At 40.9% G+C, this 24,697-nt stretch overlaps 2 protein-coding genes and 19 non-coding genes across 21 annotated transcripts in view; 19 read left to right on the plus strand and 2 right to left on the minus strand.

Moving 5' to 3' along the window:
- Positions 1-9,710, minus strand: part of LOC137992665 (uncharacterized) — a 50,405-nt gene extending 40,695 nt beyond the window's left edge. Inside the window, exons 1-4 of the mRNA XM_068838140.1 lie at positions 8,651-9,710; positions 5,568-5,829; positions 3,931-4,214; positions 2,769-2,925 (exon numbers count right to left, since the gene is read on the minus strand). Of these exons, the coding sequence (XP_068694241.1) occupies positions 2,769-2,925; positions 3,931-4,214; positions 5,568-5,829; positions 8,651-9,509 (1,562 nt within the window). The 5' untranslated portion in view covers positions 9,510-9,710. The remainder of the gene's footprint in view (positions 1-2,768; positions 2,926-3,930; positions 4,215-5,567; positions 5,830-8,650) is intronic.
- An 800-nt stretch (positions 9,711-10,510) lies between these two features.
- On the minus strand, positions 10,511-11,068 carry LOC137991315 (one cut domain family member 3-like). The gene is made up of 2 exons (XM_068836424.1): positions 10,879-11,068; positions 10,511-10,707 (listed from the first exon to the last, which is right to left on the minus strand). Exons 1-2 carry the CDS (start codon positions 11,066-11,068, stop codon positions 10,511-10,513), a joined length of 387 nt encoding a protein of 128 aa, XP_068692525.1.
- A 6,766-nt stretch (positions 11,069-17,834) lies between these two features.
- LOC137993900 (5S ribosomal RNA) lies at positions 17,835-17,953 on the plus strand. Its single transcript, XR_011122044.1, has one exon. It is a non-coding gene; the product is annotated as a 5S ribosomal RNA (ribosomal RNA).
- A 251-nt stretch (positions 17,954-18,204) lies between these two features.
- On the plus strand, positions 18,205-18,323 carry LOC137993898 (5S ribosomal RNA). The gene has a single exon (XR_011122042.1). It is a non-coding gene; the product is annotated as a 5S ribosomal RNA (ribosomal RNA).
- Positions 18,324-18,574: 251 nt separating this feature from the next.
- On the plus strand, positions 18,575-18,693 carry LOC137993899 (5S ribosomal RNA). The gene has a single exon (XR_011122043.1). It is a non-coding gene; the product is annotated as a 5S ribosomal RNA (ribosomal RNA).
- A 251-nt stretch (positions 18,694-18,944) lies between these two features.
- On the plus strand, positions 18,945-19,063 carry LOC137993919 (5S ribosomal RNA). Its single transcript, XR_011122062.1, has one exon. It is a non-coding gene; the product is annotated as a 5S ribosomal RNA (ribosomal RNA).
- A 250-nt stretch (positions 19,064-19,313) lies between these two features.
- LOC137993998 (5S ribosomal RNA) lies at positions 19,314-19,432 on the plus strand. The gene has a single exon (XR_011122109.1). It is a non-coding gene; the product is annotated as a 5S ribosomal RNA (ribosomal RNA).
- Positions 19,433-19,683: 251 nt separating this feature from the next.
- LOC137993904 (5S ribosomal RNA) lies at positions 19,684-19,802 on the plus strand. Its single transcript, XR_011122048.1, has one exon. It is a non-coding gene; the product is annotated as a 5S ribosomal RNA (ribosomal RNA).
- Positions 19,803-20,052: 250 nt separating this feature from the next.
- Positions 20,053-20,171, plus strand: LOC137993902 (5S ribosomal RNA). The gene has a single exon (XR_011122046.1). It is a non-coding gene; the product is annotated as a 5S ribosomal RNA (ribosomal RNA).
- Positions 20,172-20,422: 251 nt separating this feature from the next.
- Positions 20,423-20,541, plus strand: LOC137993999 (5S ribosomal RNA). Its single transcript, XR_011122110.1, has one exon. It is a non-coding gene; the product is annotated as a 5S ribosomal RNA (ribosomal RNA).
- Positions 20,542-20,792: 251 nt separating this feature from the next.
- On the plus strand, positions 20,793-20,911 carry LOC137993897 (5S ribosomal RNA). Its single transcript, XR_011122041.1, has one exon. It is a non-coding gene; the product is annotated as a 5S ribosomal RNA (ribosomal RNA).
- Positions 20,912-21,162: 251 nt separating this feature from the next.
- LOC137994000 (5S ribosomal RNA) lies at positions 21,163-21,281 on the plus strand. Its single transcript, XR_011122111.1, has one exon. It is a non-coding gene; the product is annotated as a 5S ribosomal RNA (ribosomal RNA).
- A 251-nt stretch (positions 21,282-21,532) lies between these two features.
- LOC137994001 (5S ribosomal RNA) lies at positions 21,533-21,651 on the plus strand. Its single transcript, XR_011122112.1, has one exon. It is a non-coding gene; the product is annotated as a 5S ribosomal RNA (ribosomal RNA).
- Positions 21,652-21,901: 250 nt separating this feature from the next.
- Positions 21,902-22,020, plus strand: LOC137994002 (5S ribosomal RNA). The gene has a single exon (XR_011122113.1). It is a non-coding gene; the product is annotated as a 5S ribosomal RNA (ribosomal RNA).
- Positions 22,021-22,270: 250 nt separating this feature from the next.
- On the plus strand, positions 22,271-22,389 carry LOC137994004 (5S ribosomal RNA). Its single transcript, XR_011122115.1, has one exon. It is a non-coding gene; the product is annotated as a 5S ribosomal RNA (ribosomal RNA).
- A 251-nt stretch (positions 22,390-22,640) lies between these two features.
- LOC137994005 (5S ribosomal RNA) lies at positions 22,641-22,759 on the plus strand. The gene has a single exon (XR_011122116.1). It is a non-coding gene; the product is annotated as a 5S ribosomal RNA (ribosomal RNA).
- A 251-nt stretch (positions 22,760-23,010) lies between these two features.
- LOC137994007 (5S ribosomal RNA) lies at positions 23,011-23,129 on the plus strand. The gene has a single exon (XR_011122117.1). It is a non-coding gene; the product is annotated as a 5S ribosomal RNA (ribosomal RNA).
- Positions 23,130-23,380: 251 nt separating this feature from the next.
- Positions 23,381-23,499, plus strand: LOC137994008 (5S ribosomal RNA). Its single transcript, XR_011122118.1, has one exon. It is a non-coding gene; the product is annotated as a 5S ribosomal RNA (ribosomal RNA).
- Positions 23,500-23,750: 251 nt separating this feature from the next.
- LOC137994009 (5S ribosomal RNA) lies at positions 23,751-23,869 on the plus strand. The gene has a single exon (XR_011122119.1). It is a non-coding gene; the product is annotated as a 5S ribosomal RNA (ribosomal RNA).
- A 250-nt stretch (positions 23,870-24,119) lies between these two features.
- LOC137993766 (5S ribosomal RNA) lies at positions 24,120-24,238 on the plus strand. Its single transcript, XR_011121918.1, has one exon. It is a non-coding gene; the product is annotated as a 5S ribosomal RNA (ribosomal RNA).
- A 251-nt stretch (positions 24,239-24,489) lies between these two features.
- On the plus strand, positions 24,490-24,608 carry LOC137993767 (5S ribosomal RNA). Its single transcript, XR_011121919.1, has one exon. It is a non-coding gene; the product is annotated as a 5S ribosomal RNA (ribosomal RNA).
- Positions 24,609-24,697: the final 89 nt, after the last annotated feature.

Genomic DNA, 24,697 nt, shown 5'->3' on the forward strand with positions numbered 1-24,697 from the left:
GTACGTGAAAGAAATATCAGACAGATGGAAAGAGCATTTTCACCAACTGCTGAATCAAGAAGGCACTGTAGACAATGATGCAACTGACCACCTAACTGCTCGATAGACAAGGATGCATTTGAATGGAAGAACTAAGGAAAGCTGTAAAAGCTGCTAACCTTGGTACAGTGTAAAGCGTCTGGTCTGGATGGCATACCAGCTGAAGTCATAAAACATGGCGATGATGGCCTACAACAACAACTGCTTTCCGTAAAGTGCACTAGGTGAAACCGCTTAAGTAGATCCAAGGCTGGACTAACTGCACACCTAAGAACGAGCAACGCGCAAATCCGGCGCTGATTACTCTCGGCTCAGTCAACACCGAAATTGATTAACTGCCGGAGAGGTAGAGCATTACATCAGCATCGCCGAGGTTATGCACTCAAATGCCGTTGGAGTCACCTGAATTCTTCAAGATGTCAAGATGAGACAATTGCTTCAATTGTCCACATAAGTGCAAGGATCATTTCTCTCTTTCTGAAGCTATTGTGTTGGAAAGCATTCCCAGAAGCTAATGAGACTAGTGTAACCGTGCAGATCTGGGTTAAATTGCACAACCCACAGCAAAGACCGCTGCCGGAATTGAGAAATTAGTCTCCCTGCTGTACCAGCCTAGGACACTTATTTCCAACGTTAAAGAAAAATGCAATCCTCCATCTAATTAGGGAGAAATGTTCCAATAATAGATGCCAATGTCGCGAAGCAGGACTTAAATGTACCGATCTCCGCAGCTGCAATGATGCTGTAGATGATGGAAGCTGTGATAATGATGCTGATGACAATGATCATGAGTTATCTGATGATAAAGAGGATGAAGAGGATGATGATGAAGAGGAGGAGGAGGAAGACGACGGAGATGAATAGGATACCTTTTATATCCTTGTAAGGGAGTTGTAAAAAAAGTTCATTTGACTGAATTGACTTAGTTGTAAAAAGTAGGCGATGCAAAATATGCCACAAGGCCTTTCATGAAAAAAGGCTCTATTGCATGTTATGATGGACACAAGATCACACTCATGACTGTTATGCTACAGGGTTGTGTAAGTTACCCTCCAATAGATAGTATAAGTACCGTAATATTGGGACAATCTGTTGACACAAACAATAATTACAAGGCATTATGTGATGCAGCCTTAATTTCACGTTAGCATGGTCAAAATACGTGTCAGATACTCTCCAATTAAAAATATGATAATTTTGTCGAAGATTCGCCACCGTTGACGATGGTTACAAAGCATTTGAAGGTCAAGCCTTGTTTCCATGTTGGACTATGAGGGTCACCATTTTGAATGTTGTATGCGCTTTGCTGTGAACATCTTTGCAGTAGTTACACTGTACATGCCTGAAAGTGGCTTTAGAAGCAAGGACACATCACAGCTTGCAACAAAATGTGGACAACAATAATATTGTTGCCTATTAGTACCTAATGATGGCTCTTTTAGCCAACATGTAACACCATGAAAATTAATAGTACTAGGCCATTTGCAACTGGTCACATGACTGATAATTGGTGAACTTAGAGCACATGCAGACTTTATAAATTCCAGACATAGAGAGATCATGCTTGTCTTAGCCAGAATACAAATGTTCGGAGAAATACCACTTAAAGTGCTACTGTGATAAAAAAATCACTTTGTTTTTTCCTTCAGATTTTGAGAGTGTGACTGCTTCACACTTGACTGGCAAAATTTTGAGCTTTGATTTTTCAAGGTCTGCCATTACTCATGTTCCAAACTGACCGATTGGACATCAGGGGGTTGGATCTAGGGAAAAGTGACGTCATTGACTCACTATCTTAAAATTTCAGCATGTAAACGCAGCTTATTATATATGCAAAACACAAGTTTGAAAGTCTGAAAGCCCAAAACTCTTGTGCTGCATATTAATTCAGCTGCGTACACACGCATTGCAATCTTAAACCACTGAGTCTTTGACATCATTTTCTCCTCGATCCAGCTCTCTCAAGATTCCAAAGTTAGTAATGGCTCTCCACGAAATAGGAAAATTCCAGTGAAAATAAACAGGTGACTTTTTTAAATCAAGGCTTAAAACTTCAGTCGCTTCCTGTTTAGTTGATATAGTTTTTAAAATCCAAAGAAAAATAAATTCCATTTTTTTGGTCATACACGTAGTAGCACTTTAAGGAAAAATTTTACGACCATTTAATTAAATGCTCAAAAATTCCATACTTTTGTTTATGAATGAAAACTTTTTCATAATTATGTGTCACAAAAAAGAGCTCAGATTCCTATTTTTCCCATGGGTCAAATAAGCAAGAATAAATGTGCAAGGGTGGAAATTTTCAGACTTTCAAATTTTGAAGAAAGAATTTTAAAGCATTAATTTGTATGAAAATCATTGAAGCACGACTGGGTCGTAAAGCATCCTTTTCCCATACAAATAATTATAAATTCTTTTAACAATATACTAATGAAAATCGCCATGGTAGCATATTTTGAGCTGCCTTTTTATTTCTGGAAAAATAACGGAATCCTGGCAGCAGAAATGTTGCAAAATGCCTACACTGTATACCAGAAAGCAAAAAGCAAATGTAACTCACTATTGCTTCCAACACATTTCAAAAACTGAAATTTGAAAATTTTTATTTAAAGAGGCACAAAGTTCTTTGAAACCAAAAACAGTCTGTGACAATGTACAATGTAGGAAGATTAGGAAAAATACTAATGACACCAAAGAAGCTGTCACTATAAAGGAAAAAAGATATTTACCCCGACTGCAGATCTTGAAACAAGAGTACAACACCACAACTTGTTAGTACTGGGTCTGGGTTTACTGGAATGATGATATCAGCACATCTCTCAGCTTGAAGAGCCACCTTACCATTGTGATGACAGTACTGAGCATCAAGACCAACAATACGGCAACCTAAATGTCACAATAAACAGCAAAATGATGATGAAAAAGATGACCAAGATCCATTCAGTTTAAATAACAAAAGGCTGCAAGAAACCATACAATGGCTATTGCCACACTAAAAGAAGCAAAAAATGCTTCTTCCCCTTACGTGTAATAAGGGCTTTTCTCCAGACAAAGCTACAGTATGTTGGTCACAGAGATCATGGCAATGAAGTCTGACCCACATGCAAGATTTTAGGTTGGAATACGGCATGGAGAACACCTCCCAATTTTTTTTTTGTGTGGAAAATTTTGATTGAAAAAGATGTCACATGCAAATGAAATCCATATTAAGTAGCAAATCCTTCATAATAATTTATCATGTGACAATAATAACAGACAGCAGCTGACTTACATGTACTTATCAGGGATCAGAAGTGTGTCTGTTGTACCAAGGTGCACAGATGTACAGAGTACCAACATCAATGAAATAGTTGTCAATTAATTGGGAATGTGTTGAACAGAATTAAATCTAAATTCAGTGCAGCTGTTTGCCTGTTGTACTGCTTTACTCTCTTACAAACTTTGTGTGCACACTGTGAAAATATCTTACATTTTTGTTCTCTAGTATATTGCACCTTTCCTTTCAACCTTCCTTTCAATTTGCAATGTACATGTACACACATGTTTTAGTTGACTAGAAAACCAACATTTGACTTGATTTACGTTGATTGTTAATTTCAGTTTACAGTGTCCCCAATTACAGTGTAATGCTCCAGCGCTAGAACGACTAGACAGTGACACTAAAATAACGTTCCTTTCCTTTCCTTTCCTTTTCCTTACTAGTTTCCAGGCCTTTACATGGGAATGCTAACACTAGGAGATGTCTGCACTATCACTTGATCCGGGGGAAGAGGAGAGAAAACCCAAAGTAAATTATTGGAGGAAAGTACTAGCCAAAGGATACATAAAACTAATATTTAAAGCTGTGGACTAATACGTTGTTCATTGTGTCAATATCGCAGTTATCTTTACCAGGTTCAAGAAGAACAAGTGACATTGTACGAGTGTTGAAAATGTTGCAAGTCCCAGGAACCCTTGTGCAATTCAGAATAAATGATGCCCCTTCATGCCCAACAATGACAATGCTTTTCTTCTCCTTCCAAATTTCACCAACTGCAAAGTCTCGTCTGTGATCTTGAGGTAACTTAAATGGTCTTACTTCTTCATTTCTTGCAATGTTTCCATGAGATACACTTGAATCTAACTTTTGCCTTTTACTAAGAATGGCTTGTTCCCAATAGTAATCTAGCTCACTCCTGTAATTGAATGAGAGAAAAGAAGCACATCATAGTGCACCTTTCATACACAGTATAGTGTACATTGTAAGCACTGACTGCACTTGAAGTCATGATAAATAGCAGTTAACTTCAAAGTGGATTTCAAAAGCTATACTTTTGCCTTACTACAGTAAGTAATGTACATGTACACGTAAGTGTTGAGAAACTGCTTTTTCCAATCAGTACATGTAAATACTTGCTTGATATTAAAAAAACAGAACATTTTACATGTGTAAAGGTGCGTTCGATTCACCGTATTCCAGAATAAGAATACGTGGAGTGATGATTCAAAATGGTATGTCTGGCATTTTGAAGCAACAAGGATAATAAAAATATGTTTAATTAAATTAAAATAGCATAGTTTGACAATAGAATTTGACAATAATTATTAATTTTTAATGTGAATCTCCATAAAACGAAGGATTTCTAACTTTTATTCCATGTAATCCAATTCCGGAATACGGTCAATCGAACGCACCCTAAGTCTAAAACATCATCTTTTAGAGGAAAAGTGTGTACCCATTTAGGTTGTTGCCAGTATTAGCAACCCATAGCATTGTGTCCAATGGTGTCCCAGCTAACTTTAAAAGCTTTTCCTATGTTTGGTTATTTTGTCAAATGGTGGCCAAATTCTGAAGCCCAAGATGCATGTTATAATACTGATACATGTAAGTACAAAATGTACATGTAACAGTGTTATGCCCCAGTTTCATAATCCAAAATTACTGAATAAAACAGTTCATAGCAGAACCAACAGTCAAATGATGCTATGATCCTCACAGTTATGAACGCAATTTTTGCAATTATGTAAAGAAGCCTGAAAAATTCAGGACTTCAACAGGGTTTGAACCCGTGACTTCGCGATACCGGTGCGATGCAACTGAGCTATGAAGCCACAGAATCATTCCTCATGGGAACATTAGAACCCACAAATGACCAGCTCCCAATGTCAGTGGCTTCATAGCTCAGTTGGTTAGAGTGTCACACCAGTATCGCAAGGTCACAGGTTCAAACCCCGTTGAAGTCCTGAATTTTTCAGGCTTCTCTACGTAATTGCAAACATTGCGTTCATAACTGCGAGGATCATAGCTTCACTTGATTTCATATCCGCAGTTCATAAATTTATATATGATCCATTTCATATATCATTTCATTGTTAGAACCAACGATATTATTGTTCTTTGTTCTAATTTCAATTTGGTCTCAGTTTTGGCAAAATACAGACCAACATAATAGTGCAAAATATAATTGAGGGAGGGAGGGACAAATAAAAGTGCAAGTGGCCAGGTGCATCATCATCATCATCATCATCATTATGATCATCAACCCTACCATTGACTTGAATGTGCCAGACCAGGTCCTCCATGTGAATGTACCCATGATCTTCTTTCGAATCCCGACATTGGAGCATATTTTCTCTTCAGTTTGTTTTTGTTTTCTCCCTTGCTTTTGTATACATCCTCTGGATTACAAACTCCAAGCATCAACAGGGCTTCGCGTGCAGCTGCTTGTTCTGCTCTTTTCTTGCTTTCACAAGGTGTCTTTGTGGATGCAGTCTTGTCCCCAACATGAACAACACTGACAAATCCAAACTCTTGGGAACAATAGAAATTAAAGGTAAAACAAAAAAAGAAGACTTAATTTCCAGTAGAACTAAACTACATCTAAAAACCTCAATTTATAATAGTTACAATCTCATTTCAGAGTACAGATGAACCTACATGTAAATTCAGTGGCAACATACATGTATGCATCATTTATTTTAGTCACCTTTGACTGAAATGAATGGCCCATGATATTAACAAGTGAGACCCCCTTAACTTAACTTAACAGTTATGGAAAGGCTCTGCACCTACATAAACATGTTAAACTGAAGTGTATTGTAACTGACATTATTCATAATTAACAATTAGACATGTAGCCCACAAGGGCTACTTGTCGATAGTCCATGAGGTGAAGCGGAATGGGCTATTGACCCGTGGACCTTGAGGGCGAAGGGTCTAATTGTTTTACTATCACCCAACTCGTCAGACAGAAAAGGCAATAACAAAGTTGAAGAAATGTTTATTTGGGAATAAAATGAAAGAAAGCGTCACGCTTTTCTCTACTCGAGGCCTATCACTAATAGTCCTCTTGTAGTGCAGCCAATTAAAATGCAGGGTTTGCATTGGTCCACTAGTTGGGTGATACTAATTGTAGTTATGTCTTTAACTCAGTAATTTTCAGATGCAATAGGTCATTTCCGAGTTCATGTCTGCCTCCTCTTCAAAGCGAGTCTAAGTGCAAAGTTTTTGTGATGTTAATTAGTTCTACTTTACATATGAATGAAAACTAATTTTCATTAGAAAAACTTCGCACTTAGACTCGCTTTGAAGAGGAGGCAGACGTGAACTCCGAAATGGCCTATTAAACAGAGCACAAACCCCTCTTCCCCCCCCCCCCCCCCCCACAAAAAATGTAGAGACCATTAAATTAAAGTATGTGCCTTATAAACTGGCATCCATTAACAAGTAAAGCTTTGACTTTCATCCAAAGGCTGTATACTTGTTCATGGGGGCCAGTTTATAAGGCACATACTATACAGTATATATATACCGTACTATACTGTACTGTACTGTACTGGCCAATATAAGGTAATTTGAAAAACCATTTGGTTGTTCCCTCAGAATGGTCCTGCAGGGATGCATCAACTGAGGTGTTGTGGACCTTGTAAAGGTATTTGTTAACTACTCTTTGTACAATGTTACAGCAGACTCATCACAAAAACATTTTTTACCTTTTTGCTTACTTCTAAGCTTCAGAATTGATCCAAACTTTCCAAAAAACTTTTTTTTTTGCTTATTACTGAGAGAAATTTTGCTTTCTGCCAAAACAATTTTTAGTTTAGCAACGCTAAGTGCAATCATTTACCATATAAGGGCAAACTAAGGTACATGAGCTGATAACCGAGACTGAGAGAAGCAATCAGAACACAGGAAATGCATTATGCGAGATTTAGAATTTAATAATAGGTATTATTAAAAACTTGATCATTGGATAATGCAATTTGAGAGTTTTGATTGGCTAAGCCATCATGGGTGATGAGCCATTATACCATGATCTACAGTACAAACACGGCCCGGGGGGGGGGGGGGGGGGGTACACCCATATAAGGGCTTAATGGGGACGTGCGGCCAGCCAGGGTATGTTTTTCGGGATTTTTGTCTTGAACAGGGTATCAAATTTATAATTTTTGTCTTAATCAGGGTATCGATTTATCAATTTTTGTCTTAAACTGGGTTAAATGTCTTAAACAGGGTATCAAAAATCGGAATTCTGTCTTAAAATGGGTAAGACAATCAGCGATATTTGTCTTTAACAGGGTCAGGGTATGAGGGGCCGCGCCGCACCTCCCCAACCAAGGATACATCGAGTACCCCCCCTGGGAAACACGGCAAGCATATGCGTGATTTTTTGGGCCTTTTTATTTTTATTGTAGTCTAGTTTTCTATATTTTAGGGGCGTTTTTAATAAAAAAATTATTCCACTCGCGCTTGTTGGATATGAGATGATTATAGCCAACTCGGCGCTACGCGCCTCGTTAGCTATCATCTCATATCCAACGCACGCTCACGGAATAATTGTTAAATATCTCTGAGCATTGAACAGAACAACTTTTTTTCTTGAGAATCCCAATTCCATTTACAAGGCGTAGCCAGAAAATTGAACCAGGGACTACCTGGAACAAAACTAAAACAAGGAATGACCTAAAATGAGCTACAATGGTATCTAAAATGATCTAAAATTACCTAAAAGTATCTACAACAGTATCTAAAAAATTAATGATCTGAAATGAGCTACATTGTACAATGGTATCTGAAATAGACACAGATGTCTCTAATCCCCTAAAATTAACTAAAACAGACAAAATGGTACAAATAATGCTATTTCTGCACTAATAAAAACTGCGTTGCTGGGTAAATTCACAATCTTTACACTGTCAACCCTGCACCAATCAAACCTATGTTGCCGGGCAAACTCAAGATTTGTGTGCTGTCAACGCTATGTCAATCATGATGTGTTGCTGTGCAAATTCAAAATTTTTGTGCTATCAGCTCAACCCAAATCAAACCTGCACTGCTTGGGGAACAGATTTCTTTTGCGCTGTCATCTCCAGGATGGGTGACAAGAAGGCTTACATGACATGCTAATCATGCTGTTTGTTCATGTTAGGGAACATGATTGCTACTACATTGCAAATACAGTTGAACCTTTCAACAGTAAAATCATGCCCTATCCCACTAAAATAAATTGCCTCTCACAAGAAGAGGGCTTTTTTTCCCTCTCTTTCCCCTAACAAGCAGCCTAACCACTGGGCTGCACTGTCTCCTAACAAAGTAAAACAAACCCCATACAATTACATTAGTAACAAGTACCTTTCCAACTGGTTGAGTATACTGGGCATCTGTGTCCTCTTTGCTGACAGTTTTCCTGTAGAAGATTCTTGTATGATACCGTGGCATCCAAACTATTGCAAGTAGGAGTAGTGACACTCATTCTAGATGCTGCATCACTTCCAGGTATTAAAGGTTCTTCATGCGTTTGCTCCCCACAAGGTAATGTTTTAATTGCTACAGAAGCAGCATTTTGCTCTGCCATTTTTTTGTTTGGTGAAACTTTGTCACTTTTGAAGCTCTGGCCATTAAATAAAACCGCACATACAAAGCCACCATTTCCTTTTGTGGTCTCATAATGTGGAAGCGGCAATCCCATTTTCTGTGCTCTTTCTTGTAGAACGTTCTTGTAAGACAAAGGCGCATTGTTTTTTATTGAAACTGGATTTGAAATAACTGAAGACAGCAATGGTCTTTCAACTTCTGATGAAGGACATTGTTGTCTGCCTTGCCCTTCCTGAAGGGAGGCTGAAACCATGGAGCCATCTTTGTGTGATTGTTCTGCAGTTACAAAACTTACTTCTGTACAAGCATGTCCTTCCTTGTGTTCGCCTAATTCAGACTCAGATGTACATAGAGCTGGATCGGATGACGAATTTGATATATCTGCAGGAAAGATTCCTAACTTAAATAAAGCAACTTTTGCTGCGTTTTTTTCTGCCTGCTTTTTGCTGCTAAATTCGGCTTCACTGGTAAAATTTTGCCCTGAAACCGTTAGATTGGCGATGAAAACTGCGCGATTATTCTTCATTCTCTGGACACAGGTGTATTGCGGCAATGCAACCTTCGTTCTTTGGCAGTGAATTTGTAAAAGACCTTTAAAATTGGGCTCTGCTGCCATGACAATGAAATGGACGCCAAAATACAATGGTAGTCGTTATTATACTACAAGATAAGCGATTACGACAAAAGAGGTTTTCTGTAACGTAAAGCTATGAGCGTTTCCTCTCTGTAGAGAGAAACAGATAGTTTTGCACTCAAAAAACCCTCTTACCATCCCCCACCGTTGCACCGCCATCTTGTGCCAACGTTTACAAAGCATGATGGTATACACATCGATTCGCATTGTCAACCTCGTTCCCAGAGTCTCTCTTCTCCGCCTGACCCAGCGATTAAATCCTTTTAAATTTCGAGTTCCATGACGTCTTTCGTTTCAAAAATACATGTGCAGCATTTGTCACCTTGCTTCTATGCCTATGAATCTCAGCAGTCTGAGCGTTTCAAGTATATTAGGAGAGGTATTAATACATAATGACTATAAGAAATGTTGGACACTGACTTATTTGAACATCAAACGACGTTCTCAAAAAACTTGGTAAATACGTTTCGAAACCTTCGGTCATCCTCGGTTTGAATTTGACAAAAAAGCGACATCTTCTTTCAACCGTTCATATTTGCGTATGTGCGTGACTACAAGTACGCGTGATCTCTGCGCGAGGCGAGGAACATTATGGAAGTGAAACATAAATGTCAGGAATTTCTACATATAATACAATACACCAGACAAAACTAATCGATGGCATCAATGACATCAATGAAATCAACGAGTAATCATTAGGTAATCGATAGGTAATCAGTTGATTAGTCATTGATTATTGCCGATGATCAATGAGTAATCGATGACTAATCGATAGGCCACAAAATTTTCGGTCATCGATTAGTCATTGATTGCATTGATTAGTCATCGTTTTCATCCATTACTCATCGATATTATCTCGAGGCTGTAAAACGGTATTTAGTGAAGAAAAACAAACTTAAAACAACTTAAATGTAAACAGATGCTTCCAGGTTTATTCTTTTCAGCTAGTAGTACATAGAAATTAAGCTTCAGAAGGTTCTCCATCATATAACTCTTTGCCGTTTGTTGTTGAACCACACCTTGACGGTTGCCCCGTCAAGGTTGTTCAGTTTTGCAAATTCTTCAATAACTCCGTGCGATGGATACTTGCTCTCGGTACAAGACCTCAAGGGCCATTTTCTGCAAATACGAAATTTCGTCCTCCTGTTTGCGGTTGATGAAGCAGCTCGCTTCCTTTTCCCTATAAAACAAAAACAAAACGACTTTAATATGCAAAGCAACGGAGCACTCATGAAAAAAAAAACATTTCTATGAACGATGTCAGCGCAGTACACAAGGCATATAGACTTTGCAACGGAAATAGTTCTTGCGAATTGATCAAATTACACGTGTTCAAAAGTGATTCATGTACCTTGAATCTTTCCTCTCAGATCCCCTATGGGATCTTCTTGCTGTAGCCAGTTCTTTATTCTTCGGTAGGGTTCTCTTCCTTCCTCCGACAGTTGTTCAAAGGTCTTAGGTTTGTTGAGAATTTCGGATCCTCTACCCTGGGATCTTTCCAACATGTGGGCTGCAAACTGCGCGATGGGGATTTTGTTCATGATCAGTCGCAAAAGGTGCAGTGCTTCTTGGCTAAGTTCTGCTGTATCTAAAGCAGGACCAGGTGATGCGCTTAACTTGAATTGTTCTGCCCGCCGTTTGATGAATCGGTTGCTCAGGCTAGCCAACCTCTTCAAAGATGGTGATGTGAACACAAAGTTTATTGAGACATTTTTGAACGATCTATAGTTAACAGTCAAGGAAAGGTAGAAACACTTGGAGTTCAACCATCAAGTCGCTATTTGCTATACTTCTTGATTATGGTGGCCCGATGGTTTGTGAGCTAGTAGCTAAGAACTTTGGTGGGCCTTGTGTAAGCTCCGTTTACAGAGAAGCGAGAAGTGAAAAGGCCGTTGCTGAGTCGTTAACTAGCGATAGCTTCAAAGATGCAAAAGTGTTTTATGACAAACTCGGTTATAAAGGCCTTTTTCCTCTTGCCGTTGATGCGACAGCTACTGCGCAAATCGGTCGATGTCGTGAAAATAGAATAATTGGTTATGCAACAAATGAAGAAGTGAGGGTAAATTCCACACAAGACATCATTGACTGCGTAGAAGAACAAGAATACGAGAAAGCATGTCAGGCGTATGCTTTTCTACTGGTTCCGCTTCAGCCGTCTATTCCATCATTTACTTTAGCAATATAACCTGTCATAAAGGGAGAAACAGCCGATACTGTTGATACTTGGATGCGCAATTCTAGAGCTTGGGCCGGAAAATCTGGGATAAATATCTTAGGGCTTGGAGCGGATGGAGATAGCAAGATACGAAAATACTTTCACATTCGTTGCCACGGTGCTGGAAACAAGGAGCATGGGAAGTTGTCTGTAGAAGCATCTGATTTTACGTTTTTTTGCGCCGTTGGAAAAAATAAGTAATGACAATTACGTACCCGAACTTATGTTTCCAGATCAGTTGCATATGGTAAAAAAATGGCGAAATCAGTTGCTTAATACCAGACGCCTTTTAATTATGGGGCAAAAATGTGCTATGTTGGAGCACATAATTCAAGTGTTCCAAAATTATCGTTTGGCGACGGGACTATGGCAAACTAGACGTTTGGGTGAAGGATAAGCAGAACGTTAATGCGGCCTTAAGGCTTCTTCATCCTCGTGTGAGATCGTGTCTTTTGAATTTTGACGACAACGAAACAGTTGCAAGCAGGGTATATTTGAAAATTGGACAGAAAATGCGCAATGCTTACGCATGCAACAACTTGACAATAGCCGAAAGGATTGAAGAAGCGTGGATGCCGGTGGTTTTCCTTAGACTGCGGAGGAAATTTGTAAAACTTGAAAAGTACGATGTCAACAGCAACTTTATCAGCGATCAAACATACAGAGACATGATAATTTCTGGTCATTCACTTATACTCGCTGTCAAAGTTTTTGCTAAGTACTATCGTGAAGCTCCATTTGCGCCCTGGCTATTTGGCAGCGATCCATGCGAAAAACTGTTTGCGAAAATACGATGTTTTCAAAAAACGAAAACAAATGTAGCACTTATTGAAATGATTGACTTATGTGGCAGGCTATGAAAGCTATCTGAAAAACATGCTTTGTCTGAACAAAACCAGAGAGGGATAACACTTTCAAAAAGGTCAAAGGGAGCGGAAGATCAGTTAGAATCAAACTATAGGTTTCCGCATTGGCCTGATGACGTTGAAGACACTATTAGGGCCGATTTACACGGTACGACTTTGTCGCATGCGACAACGGCTTACGACAGGCCCACGACATGATTTACGATTGTTGTGTACGTCAGAAAAAATGTCGTAGCATTTTAAAACATGTTTTAAAACGCTGCGACGATCGTAAGTTATGTCGTAGGCCTGTCGTGAGCTTGTCGCATGCGACAAAATCGTATCGTGTAAATCGGCCCTTACACGTTCAATGAAAACAGCTGAGGCCAAGGCACTAGAAACAATTAAACTGCTCGGCATGGACCGCAGTTTACTCCAAGAAAATATTTTAGAAGAATCATCAGGAGTTCTACAGTTTAACGGTAATTTTGAAATTGTTAATGACGAGACAGAGTTGTTGTCCTCTGGCGATGGCCCTGATGAAAACAAAATTCTTGGTCAAGATGAAATCGAGAGTCTGTCCGCAGAGGATACTTTGGCAACTGTTTTATTAAACGACCTCATCGACATTGCTGCCTCTACTAGCCAAGTAACTTCAGTATGTTCTGAATCGAAACAACAAGAGAACTACCTTTCTCCCCAAGAACCAAACTCTTCAAAGTCCATAGAATTGCAATTTCCGCACAAGAGCTCAAATAATGTCCACATTCTCAGCGACGATTCTCCCAAAATGGTATTTGGAAAGAGAAACTTAAAAGAGACGGATGCTAATGCTGGCTCAAAATAACTTCAAAGAAATCCTTATTCATATGTGCGCCACGAGGGACAAACCTACCATATTTCCGAATTTCTATCCTAGCAGCAAGGGAGGCTTTATATTCCTTCAACCGGACGCTTTTTTGTTGCTCACGATAAACGGTACGAGGTGTTTCTCTCAAGTGGGGAGAACACTGATTCCGCAAACCTAAGGCACAAAGAAATGGTCTGCCTGTGGCGGGAACAAACATGACTTTCTTGTTGGGCAAATAAAAAGAATGACAACCATTCCAAACGAGAGGAAAAAATGCCCATCCATTATTTGATTGGAAAATATCGAAAACGGACCATATTAGACTAGTGGTTAATTCTTTTGTTTGTAGCCTGGACTGTGAAAATTCTAGCAAGATTTCAAACAAGATGTTCCGTTCACGAAAATACACCATCCTGGACTCTTTTCAGTTCGTCCAAAAAATTCCAGCAACTCCATCTTCTGAGGGCATTCTTTTATTCGATGACAAGATTCTTTCAGAAATCGAGGGCCACCGGCAGAGACTGGAGATGCAACAAAAGAAATTGAAGGAAGCCCAAGAGAAAGAAAAGAATGAAAAAATAGAACGTATGAAACAGGGACCTGCCGAAAATATGACAATAGCAGTTCTAAAACAACTCTTAAAGATAAAGAAATCGCGTTTAGCTCAAAGGCCAAAAAATCGGAACTTGTTCAAATATTCAACACTCAAGCTGGTTATGTAACTGCTTATGACGGATGTTTGCCTAAACCGAAGCAGTTTTACTTCGCTGACAAACACCCACCAAAAAAAATCGATAACCACGTAGTCGATTCTTGTCAGCGAATTTGTTAGTTTCATTTTCAGACTGGTTGGTTACTGTTAAATTGTTTTGTTATTACATATAAAGAGTTGGGTTAAGTGAAATATTGCACAATTGTGAATCATCTGTATTTGTGATTAGCACTTTGCGCCTCGACATTGTCAACAGGAATTTCACTGACATACAAGGAAAAGTTTCGTCTAACACAGCGAAAAGAATCACAAACGAAAAAAATGGTACAAGAAAGCAACAAGTGTCTGCTGTGCGCATTATAATAGTCGATGAGTAATCGATGGGTCATCGATGAGTAATCAATTACATCAATGAGTAATCAATAGGCCACAACATTTTTGGGCTTCGATTACTCATCGATTACTCATTGATCATCGCCAACAATCAATGACTAATCAACTGATTATTCATCGATTACTCATTGATTACTAATTGATGTCATTGATCATCTGTTACGCCTTACGTTAGGATAGGACAACAAATACAATACGATACAATACACACTAATTGACCGCTCCCCATTGGGGCTTTTCAGGGCCAATGAAACACAACGAAACAACAGAACAGAACAACAACAATTATTAAGAATCCCATCTGGCCGGAGGCAAACCAGTTGGCTATTTACAAGTGCAGCTGGGAAGTTGAACCAGGGACTACCAGGATCAAATTCAACGAGTGGTCAGAGCGGGTCTTGAACCCGGGATCTCCGGATCTCATGGCAAGCGCTCTAACCACTGGGCCACACTGCCTGAATGAACATACAGAAATTCCTGACAATTTATGTGTTCCAACCTCGTCCCTAGGGCGCTTTTCCCAAAGCCAGAGAAAAGCGCCCTGGGGACGAGGTTGATAATGTTCCTCGCCTCAAGCAGAGATCACGCGTACTTGTAGTCACGCACATACGCAAATATGAACGGTTGAAAGAAGCTGTCGCCTTTTTGTCAAATTCAAACCTAGGATGACCGAAGGTTTTCAGTCGAAACGTCTTTACCAAGTTTTTTGAGAACGTCGTTTGACGTTCAAATAAGTCAGTGTCCAACATTTCTTATAGTCATTATGCAAATTCCTGACTACAATTTCATCATATTTTATGTATTTATACACACGTATTTATCTCATAAGCGAAAATTAAGCGCTTTCATCGCTAAGTGACTTGCAGATGTTCGTGTGGATTGCGTGACGTCCGGCTAATTAACATATTGATGTCAGTTTTTCATGCGTCTGTCCTGTTATTGATCATGAATTTCGTCATAACATCGTCAAAGTAGCTGCGGATGCACGAGGCGATCGCAGACTACTTTGACAATGTTATGACGAAATTCATTATTAATGACCGGACAGACGCATGAAAAACTGATATCAATTTGTTTTTTACAATAACAAAAAGGCATAGGGGTCAAAATTAAGTCAAAACACGAGAAGAACGCGAGACAAAAATGTGAGAAACTTCAATTTTATTCATTTTGACGCGGCCAAATTCATAACTTGCCTCGCTCTCTTATTGGCTAATGGAAAAAAGGAGACTTTCTATTGGTTAAAAAGTGACAGATCGACGTTTCACAAAATTTTGCATAAATTAAACTCTTCGAAACGAAAGTTACAAATTTGTGTCTGTCCGCTTATTGACAATACAAATGAGCCCATAAGCGCGCGAGAATTTTGCCGTCATTGTAATTGTGGACTTGTTTTGACACGACCTCGTTTCCAGGAGCTCCATTGTCGTTGAGACAATTTAGACCCTGGGAACGAGGCTAGTTTGGATAACAAATCTGCACTGAGAAATAATTCTTGTATCACATTTTTAGTGGTTACAGCCTGTACAAGAACCGTACGCTAGCGGCATCGTTTAAAGAACGAGACAGATAACAATACACGCTATTCACATGCAAATAAGTGGCGGGGTATTCAGCAGTTTAGCACCTTACGCAATAAGACAACGTCGTATGTAGAAATAAGAAATCACATTTCTTTCAAGGCTATTTTCAAGATCAAATCGAAGAACAACGCCAGACTTCAATGTTCAGTTCGTTGGGGGTCAAAAAATGTGCGACCACGTGAAATAGTCGGATCAAGTTTATGCACACTCGCCCACGATTGATGACATCAATCAATCAAACTTCAAAATTAAGAAAATCTCATGACAAACAAACTTATTACAAAAATTCGTACACATCACTTTAGAAAGGTTTCTTAGCTACAATTTACAACACCTGCTGGGACATCTTCATCCCTCACAACTGTAATAGGAACAGCGTTATCCAGTTCAATATTCAGCTTCACTTCCAAAGGGTAGAGTCTCTGCAGTGGGCGTCTCCATTCTGACGAAAGCAAGTTGCCGGAATTAACTTTCACTACAGCACTTCGAACTTCGCCATCCGGACCAGAAAGTAAGCATTGAATCCTTCCAAGTCGCCACAGCTGTCTTGGGGTCGTCATCTCATGTATGCACACAATATCTCCCACTTGAACCTTACGCAGTGAGCTAACTCTCTTAGAACAGCGATGTTGTTCTCTAAGTTGTGTGAGATTCTCTGCTCGCCAGCGGTTCCAGAAATGATCGAGGCGATCCCCGCAGTCAAATCCTGTAGGGCGAGAGTAGTACTTCGCTGGGTGACCGCTTGCGAATTCCTCGTGTTGTAGGCTTCTACTTTATTGATTGCTTTTAGTTTATGGTTGATTCATGAGTTGTTATTTTTTGGCTTGTCCACAGTGCATGAGCACTGAAATTTCGCGCAAGAAAAAAATTAAAGTTGTCGTCACAATGTAACTGGTTGATGGCCTATTAATTGAAGTTTCTTTGCAGTCTGAAGGGCAAGCAAGGGGGATTTTCACTGGCTTTCTCGCTTGGCTAGACAAAAACAAAACACACATACAACTAGAGCTTGTATTCTTCCGTCTACGACCATACCACAGGCAAAAAACCGGGTCCCGTCCGATCCCCGCAGTCAAATCCTGTAAGGCGAGAGTATAACTTCCCTAGGAGACTGCTTGGGAATTCAGTATACAAGTTTACTTTAGAAAATAACCCCTTCATGCTTGGGAATTCCTCGTGTTGTAGGCTTCTACTTTATTTATTGCTTTTAGTTTATGGTTGATTAATGAGTTGTTATTTTTTTGCTTGTCCACATTGCATGAGCACTGAATTTTCGATCGCGACAAAACTTAAAGTTGTCCTCACAATGTAACTGGTTGATGGCCTATTAATTAAACATTCTTTGCAGTCTGAAAGGCAAGCAAGGGGGATTTTCACTCGCTTTCTCGCTGGGCTAGACGAAAACAAAACACACATACAACTGGAGCTTGTCTTCTTCCATCTACGACCATACCACCGGCAAAAAACCAGGTCCCGTCCGATCCCCGCAGTCGTCACAATGAGTTGTTATTTTCTTGCTTGTCCACATTGCATGAGCACAGAATTTTCGCGCGCGACAAATGTTAAAGTTGTCGTCACAATGTAACTGGTTGGTGGCCTATTAATTGAACTTTCTTTGCAGTCTGAAGGACAAGCAAGGGGGATTTTCACTGGCTTTCTCGCTTGGCTAGACGAAAACAAAACACACATACAACTAGAGCTTGTATTCTTCCGTCTACGACCATACCACAGGCAAAAAACCGGGTCCCGTCCGATCCCCGCAGTCAAATCCTGTAGGGCGAGAGTAGTACTTCGCTGGGTGACCGCTTGGGAATTCCTCGTGTTGTCGGCTTCTACTTTATTGATTGCTTTTAGTTTATGGTTGATTCATGAGTTGTTATTTTCTTGCTTGTCCACATTGCATGAGCACTGAATTTTCGCGCGCGACAAATGTTAAAGTTGTCGTCACAATGTAACTGGTTGATGGCCTATTAATTGAACATTCTTTGCAGTCTGAAGGGAAGGCTAGGGGGATTTTTACTCGCTTTCTCGCTTGGCTAGACGAAAACAAATCACACATACAACTAGAGCTTGCATTCTTCCGTCTACGACCATACCACAGGCAAAAAACCGGGTCCCGTCTGATCCCCGCAGTCAAATCTTGTAGGGCGAGAGTAGTACTTCGCTGGGTGACCGCTTGGGAATTCCTCGTGTTGTAGGCTTCTACTTTATTGATTGTTTCTAGTTTATGGTTGATTCATGAGTTGTTATTTTCTTGCTTGTCCACATTGCATGAGCACTGAATTTTCGCGCGCGACAAATGTTAAAGTTGTCGCCACAATTTAACTGGTTGATGGCCTATTAATTGAACATTCTTTGCAGTCTGAAGGGAAGGCAAGGGGGATTTTCACTCGCTTTCTCGCTTGGCTAGACGAAAACAAATCACACATACAAATAGAGCTGGTATTCTTCCGTCTACGACCATACCACAGGCAAAAAACCGGGTCCCGTCCGATCCCCGCAGTCAAATCCTGTAGGGCGAGAGTAGTACTTCGCTGGGTGACCGCTTGGGAATTCCTCGTGCTGTAGGCTTCTACTTTATTGCCTGCTTTTAGTTTATGGTTGATTCATGAGTTGTTATTTTCTTGCTTGTCCACATTGCAGGAGCACTGAATTTTCGCGCGCGACAAATGTTAAAGTTGTAGTTACAATGTAACTGGTTGATGGCCTATTAATTGAACATTCTTTGCAGTCTGAAGGGAAGGCAAAAAGGATTTTCACTCGCTTTCTCGCTTGGCTAGACAAAAACAAATCACACATACAACTAGAGCTTGTATTTTTTCTTCTACGACCATACCACAGGCAAAAAACCGGGTCCCGTCCGATCCCCGCAGTCAAATCCTGTAGGGCGAGAGTAGTACTTCGCTGGGTGATCGCTTGGGAATTCCTCGTGTTGTAGGCTTCTACTTTATTGATTGCTTTTAGTTTATGGTTGATTCATGAGTTGTTATTTTCTTGCTTGTCCACATTGCATGAGCACTGAATTTTCGCGCGACAAATGTTAAAGTTGTAGTCACAATGTAACTGGTTGATGGCCTATTAATTGAACATTCTTTGCAGTCTGAAGGGAAGGCAAAGGGGGATTTTCACTCGCTTTCTCGCTTGGCTAGACGAAAACAAATCACACATACAACTAGAGCTTGTATTCTTCCGTCTACGACCATACCACAGGCAAAAAACCGGGTCCCGTCCGATCCCCGCAGTCAAATCCTGTAGGGCGAGAGTAGTACTTCGCTGGGTGACCGCTTGGGAATTCCTCGTGTTGTAGGCTTCTACTTTATTGATTGCTTTTAGTTTATGGTTGATTCATGAGTTGTTATTTTCTTGCTTGTCCACATTGCATGAGCACTGAATTTTCGCGCGCGACAAATGTTAAAGTTGTCGTCACAATGTAACTGGTTGATGGCCTATTAATTGAACATTCTTTGCAGTCTGAAGGGAAGGGAAGGGGGATTTTCACTCACTTTCTCGCTTGGCTAGACGAGAACAAATCACACATACAACTAGAGCTTGTATTCTTCCGTCTACGACCATACCACAGGCAAAAAACCGGGTCCCGTCCGATCCCCGCAGTCAAATCCTGTAAGGCGAGAGTAGTACTTCGCTGGGTGACCGCTTGGGAATTCCTCGTGTTGTAGGCTTCTACTTTATTGATTGCTTTTAGTTTATGGTTGATTCATGAGTTGTTATTTTCTTGCTTGTCCACATTGCATGAGCACTGAATTTTCGCGCGCGACAAATGTTAAAGTTGTCGTCACAATGTAACTGGTTGATGGCCTATTAATTGAACATTCTTTGCAGTCTGAAGGGAAGGAAGGGGGAATTTCACTCGCTTTCTCGCTTGGCTAGACGAGAACAAATCACACATACAACTAGAGCTTGTATTCTTCCGTCTACGACCATACCACAGGCAAAAAACCGGGTCCCGTCCGATCCCCGCAGTCAAATCCTGTAGGGCAAGAGTAGTACTTCGCTGGGTGACCGCTTGGGAATTCCTCGTGTTGTAGGCTACTACTTTATTGATTGCTTTTAGTTTATGGTTGATTCATGAGTTGTTATTATCTTGCTTGTCCACATTGCATGAGCACTGAATTTTCGCGCGCGACAAATGTTAAAGTTGTCGTCACAATGTAACTGGTTGATGGCCTATTAATTGAACATTCTTTGCAGTCTGAAGGGAAGGCAAGGGGGGTTTTCACTCGCTTTCTCGCTTGGCTAGACGAAAACAAATCACACATACAACTAGAGCTTGTATTCTTCCGTCTACGACCATACCACAGGCAAAAAACCGGGTCCCGTCCGATCCCCGCAGTCAAATCCTGTAGGGCGAGAGTAGTACTTCGCTGGGTGACCGCTTGGGAATTCCTCGTGTTGTAGGCTTCTACTTTATTGATTGCTTTTAGTTTATGGTTGATTCATGAGTTGTTATTTTCTTGCTTGTCCACATTGCATGAGCACTGAATTTTCGCGCGCGACAAATGTTAAAGTTGTCGTCACAATGTAACTGGTTGATGGCCTATTAATTGAACATTCTTTGCAGTCTGAAGGGAAGGCAAGGGGGGTTTTTACTTGCTTTCTTTCTTTGCTAGACGAAAGCAAATCACACATACAAGTAGAGCTTGTATTCTTCCGTCTACGACCATACCACAGGCAAAAAACCGGGTCCCGTCCGATCCCCGCAGTCAAATCCTGTAGGGCGAGAGTAGTACTTCGCTGGGTGACCGCTTGGGAATTCCTCGTGTTGTAGGTTTCTACTTTATTGGTTGCTTTTAGTTTATGGTTGATTCATGAGTTGTTATTTTCTTGCTTGTCCACATTGCATGAGCACTGAATTTTCGCGCGCGACAAATGTTAAAGTTGTCGTCACAATGTAACTGGTTGATGGCCTATTAATTGAACATTCTTTGCAGTCTGAAGGGAAGGCAAGGGGGGTTTTCAGTCGCTTTCTCGCTTGGCTAGACGAAAACAAATCACACATACAACTAGAGCTTGTATTCTTCCGTCTACGACCATACCACAGGCAAAAAACCGGGTCCCGTCCGATCCCCGCAGTCAAATCCTGTAGGGCGAGAGTAGTACTTCGCTGGGTGACCGCTTGGGAATTCCTCGTGTTGTAGGCTTCTACTTTATTGATTGCTTTTAGTTTATGGTTGATTCATGAGTTGTTATTTTCTTGCTTGTCCACATTGCATGAGCACTGAATTTTCGCGCGCGACAAATGTTAAAGTTGTCGTCACAATGTAACTGGTTGATGGCCTATTAATTGAACATTCTTTGCAGTCTGAAGAGAAGGCAAGGGGGGTTTTCACTCGCTTTCTCGCTTGGCTAGACGAAAACAAATCACACATACAACTAGAGCTTGTATTCTTCCGTCTACGACCATACCACAGGCAAAAAACCGGGTCCCGTCCGATCCCCGCAGTCAAATCCTGTAGGGCGAGAGTAGTACTTCGCTGGGTGACCGCTTGGGAATTCCTCGTGTTGTAGGCTTCTACTTTATTGATTGCTTTTAGTTTATGGTTGATTCATGAGTTGTTATTTTCTTGCTTGTCCACATTGCATGAGCACTGAATTTTCGCGCGCGACAAATGTTAAAGTTGTCGTCACAATGTAACTGGTTGATGGCCTATTAATTGAACATTCTTTGCAGTCTGAAGGGAAGGCAAGGGGGTTTTCACTCGCTTTCTCGCTTGGCTAGACGAAAACAAATCACACATACAACTAGAGCTTGTATTCTTCCGTCTACGACCATACCACAGGCAAAAAACCGGGTCCCGTCCGATCCCCGCAGTCAAATCCTGTAGGGCGAGAGTAGTACTTCGCTGGGTGACCGCTTGGGAATTCCTCGTGTTGTAGGCTTCTACTTTATTGATTGCTTTTAGTTTATGGTTGATTCATGAGTTGTTATTTTCTTGCTTGTCCACATTGCATGAGCACTGAATTTTCGCGCGCGACAAATGTTAAAGTTGTCGTCACAATGTAACTGGTTGATGGCCTATTAATTGAACATTCTTTGCAGTCTGAAGGGAAGGCAAGGGGGTTTTCACTCGCTTTCTCGCTTGGCTAGACGAAAACAAATCACACATACAACTAGAGCTTGTATTCTTCCGTCTACGACCATACCACAGGCAAAAAACCGGGTCCCGTCCGATCCCCGCAGTCAAATCCTGTAGGGCGAGAGTAGTACTTCGCTGGGTGACCGCTTGGGAATTCCTCGTGTTGTAGGCTTCTACTTTATTGATTGCTTTTAGTTTATGGTTGATTCATGAGTTGTTATTTTCTTGCTTGTCCACATTGCATGAGCACTGAATTTTCGCGCGCGACAAATGTTAAAGTTGTCGTCACAATGTAACTGGTTGATGGCCTATTAATTGAACATTCTTTGCAGTCTGAAGGGAAGGCAAGGGGGGTTTTCACTCGCTTTCTCGCTTGGCTAGACGAAAACAAATCACACATACAACTAGAGCTTGTATTCTTCCGTCTACGACCATACCACAGGCAAAAAACCGGGTCCCGTCCGATCCCCGCAGTCAAATCCTGTAGGGCGAGAGTAGTACTTCGCTGGGTGACCGCTTGGGAATTCCTCGTGTTGTAGGCTTCTACTTTATTGATTGCTTTTAGTTTATGGTTGATTCATGAGTTGTTATTTTCTTGCTTGTCCACATTGCATGAGCACTGAATTTTCGCGCGCGACAAATGTTAAAGTTGTCGTCACAATGTAACTGGTTGATGGCCTATTAATTGAACATTCTTTGCAGTCTGAAGGGAAGGCAAGGGGGGTTTTCACTCGCTTTCTCGCTTGGCTAGACGAAAACAAATCACACATACAACTAGAGCTTGTATTCTTCCGTCTACGACCATACCACAGGCAAAAAACCGGGTCCCGTCCGATCCCCGCAGTCAAATCCTGTAGGGCGAGAGTAGTACTTCGCTGGGTGACCGCTTGGGAATTCCTCGTGTTGTAGGCTTCTACTTTATTGATTGCTTTTAGTTTATGGTTGATTCATGAGTTGTTATTTTCTTGCTTGTCCACATTGCATGAGCACTGAATTTTCGCGCGCGACAAATGTTAAAGTTGTCGTCACAATGTAACTGGTTGATGGCCTATTAATTGAACATTCTTTGCAGTCTGAAGGGAAGGCAAGGGGGGTTTTCACTCGCTTTCTCGCTTGGCTAGACGAAAACAAATCACACATACAACTAGAGCTTGTATTCTTCCGTCTACGACCATACCACAGGCAAAAAACCGGGTCCCGTCCGATCCCCGCAGTCAAATCCTGTAGGGCGAGAGTAGTACTTCGCTGGGTGACCGCTTGGGAATTCCTCGTGTTGTAGGCTTCTACTTTATTGATTGCTTTTAGTTTATGGTTGATTCATGAGTTGTTATTTTCTTGCTTGTCCACATTGCATGAGCACTGAATTTTCGCGCGCGACAAATGTTAAAGTTGTCGTCACAATGTAACTGGTTGATGGCCTATTAATTGAACATTCTTTGCAGTCTGAAGGGAAGGCAAGGGGGGTTTTCACTCGCTTTCTCGCTTGGCTAGACGAAAACAAATCACACATACAACTAGAGCTTGTATTCTTCCGTCTACGACCATACCACAGGCAAAAAACCGGGTCCCGTCCGATCCCCGCAGTCAAATCCTGTAGGGCGAGAGTAGTACTTCGCTGGGTGACCGCTTGGGAATTCCTCGTGTTGTAGGCTTCTACTTTATTGATTGCTTTTAGTTTATGGTTGATTCATGAGTTGTTATTTTCTTGCTTGTCCACATTGCATGAGCACTGAATTTTCGCGCGCGACAAATGTTAAAGTTGTCGTCACAATGTAACTGGTTGATGGCCTATTAATTGAACATTCTTTGCAGTCTGAAGGGAAGGCAAGGGGGTTTTCACTCGCTTTCTCGCTTGGCTAGACGAAAACAAATCACACATACAACTAGAGCTTGTATTCTTCCGTCTACGACCATACCACAGGCAAAAAACCGGGTCCCGTCCGATCCCCGCAGTCAAATCCTGTAGGGCGAGAGTAGTACTTCGCTGGGTGACCGCTTGGGAATTCCTCGTGTTGTAGGCTTCTACTTTATTGATTGCTTTTAGTTTATGGTTGATTCATGAGTTGTTATTTTCTTGCTTGTCCACATTGCATGAGCACTGAATTTTCGCGCGCGACAAATGTTAAAGTTGTCGTCACAATGTAACTGGTTGATGGCCTATTAATTGAACATTCTTTGCAGTCTGAAGGGAAGGCAAGGGGGGTTTTCACTCGCTTTCTCGCTTGGCTAGACGAAAACAAATCACACATACAACTAGAGCTTGTATTCTTCCGTCTACGACCATACCACAGGCAAAAAACCGGGTCCCGTCCGATCCCCGCAGTCAAATCCTGTAGGGCGAGAGTAGTACTTCGCTGGGTGACCGCTTGGGAATTCCTCGTGTTGTAGGCTTCTACTTTATTGATTGCTTTTAGTTTATGGTTGATTCATGAGTTGTTATTTTCTTGCTTGTCCACATTGCATGAGCACTGAATTTTCGC

The sequence above is a fragment of the Montipora foliosa genome, chromosome 2 (assembly GCF_036669935.1).
Source record: "Montipora foliosa isolate CH-2021 chromosome 2, ASM3666993v2, whole genome shotgun sequence".
NCBI classification, from domain to species: Eukaryota; Metazoa; Cnidaria; class Anthozoa; order Scleractinia; family Acroporidae; genus Montipora; species Montipora foliosa.

Coding starts and splice junctions, on each gene's coding strand:
- LOC137991315 (XM_068836424.1), bottom strand. CDS start 11,068: ATGAACAAAATCCCCATCGCGCAGTTTGCAGCCCACATGTTGGAAAGA. Junction 10,708..10,878: donor TCTGAGAGGAAAGATTCAAG/GTACATGAATCA, acceptor TTTGTTTTATAG/GGAAAAGGAAGCGAGCTGCT.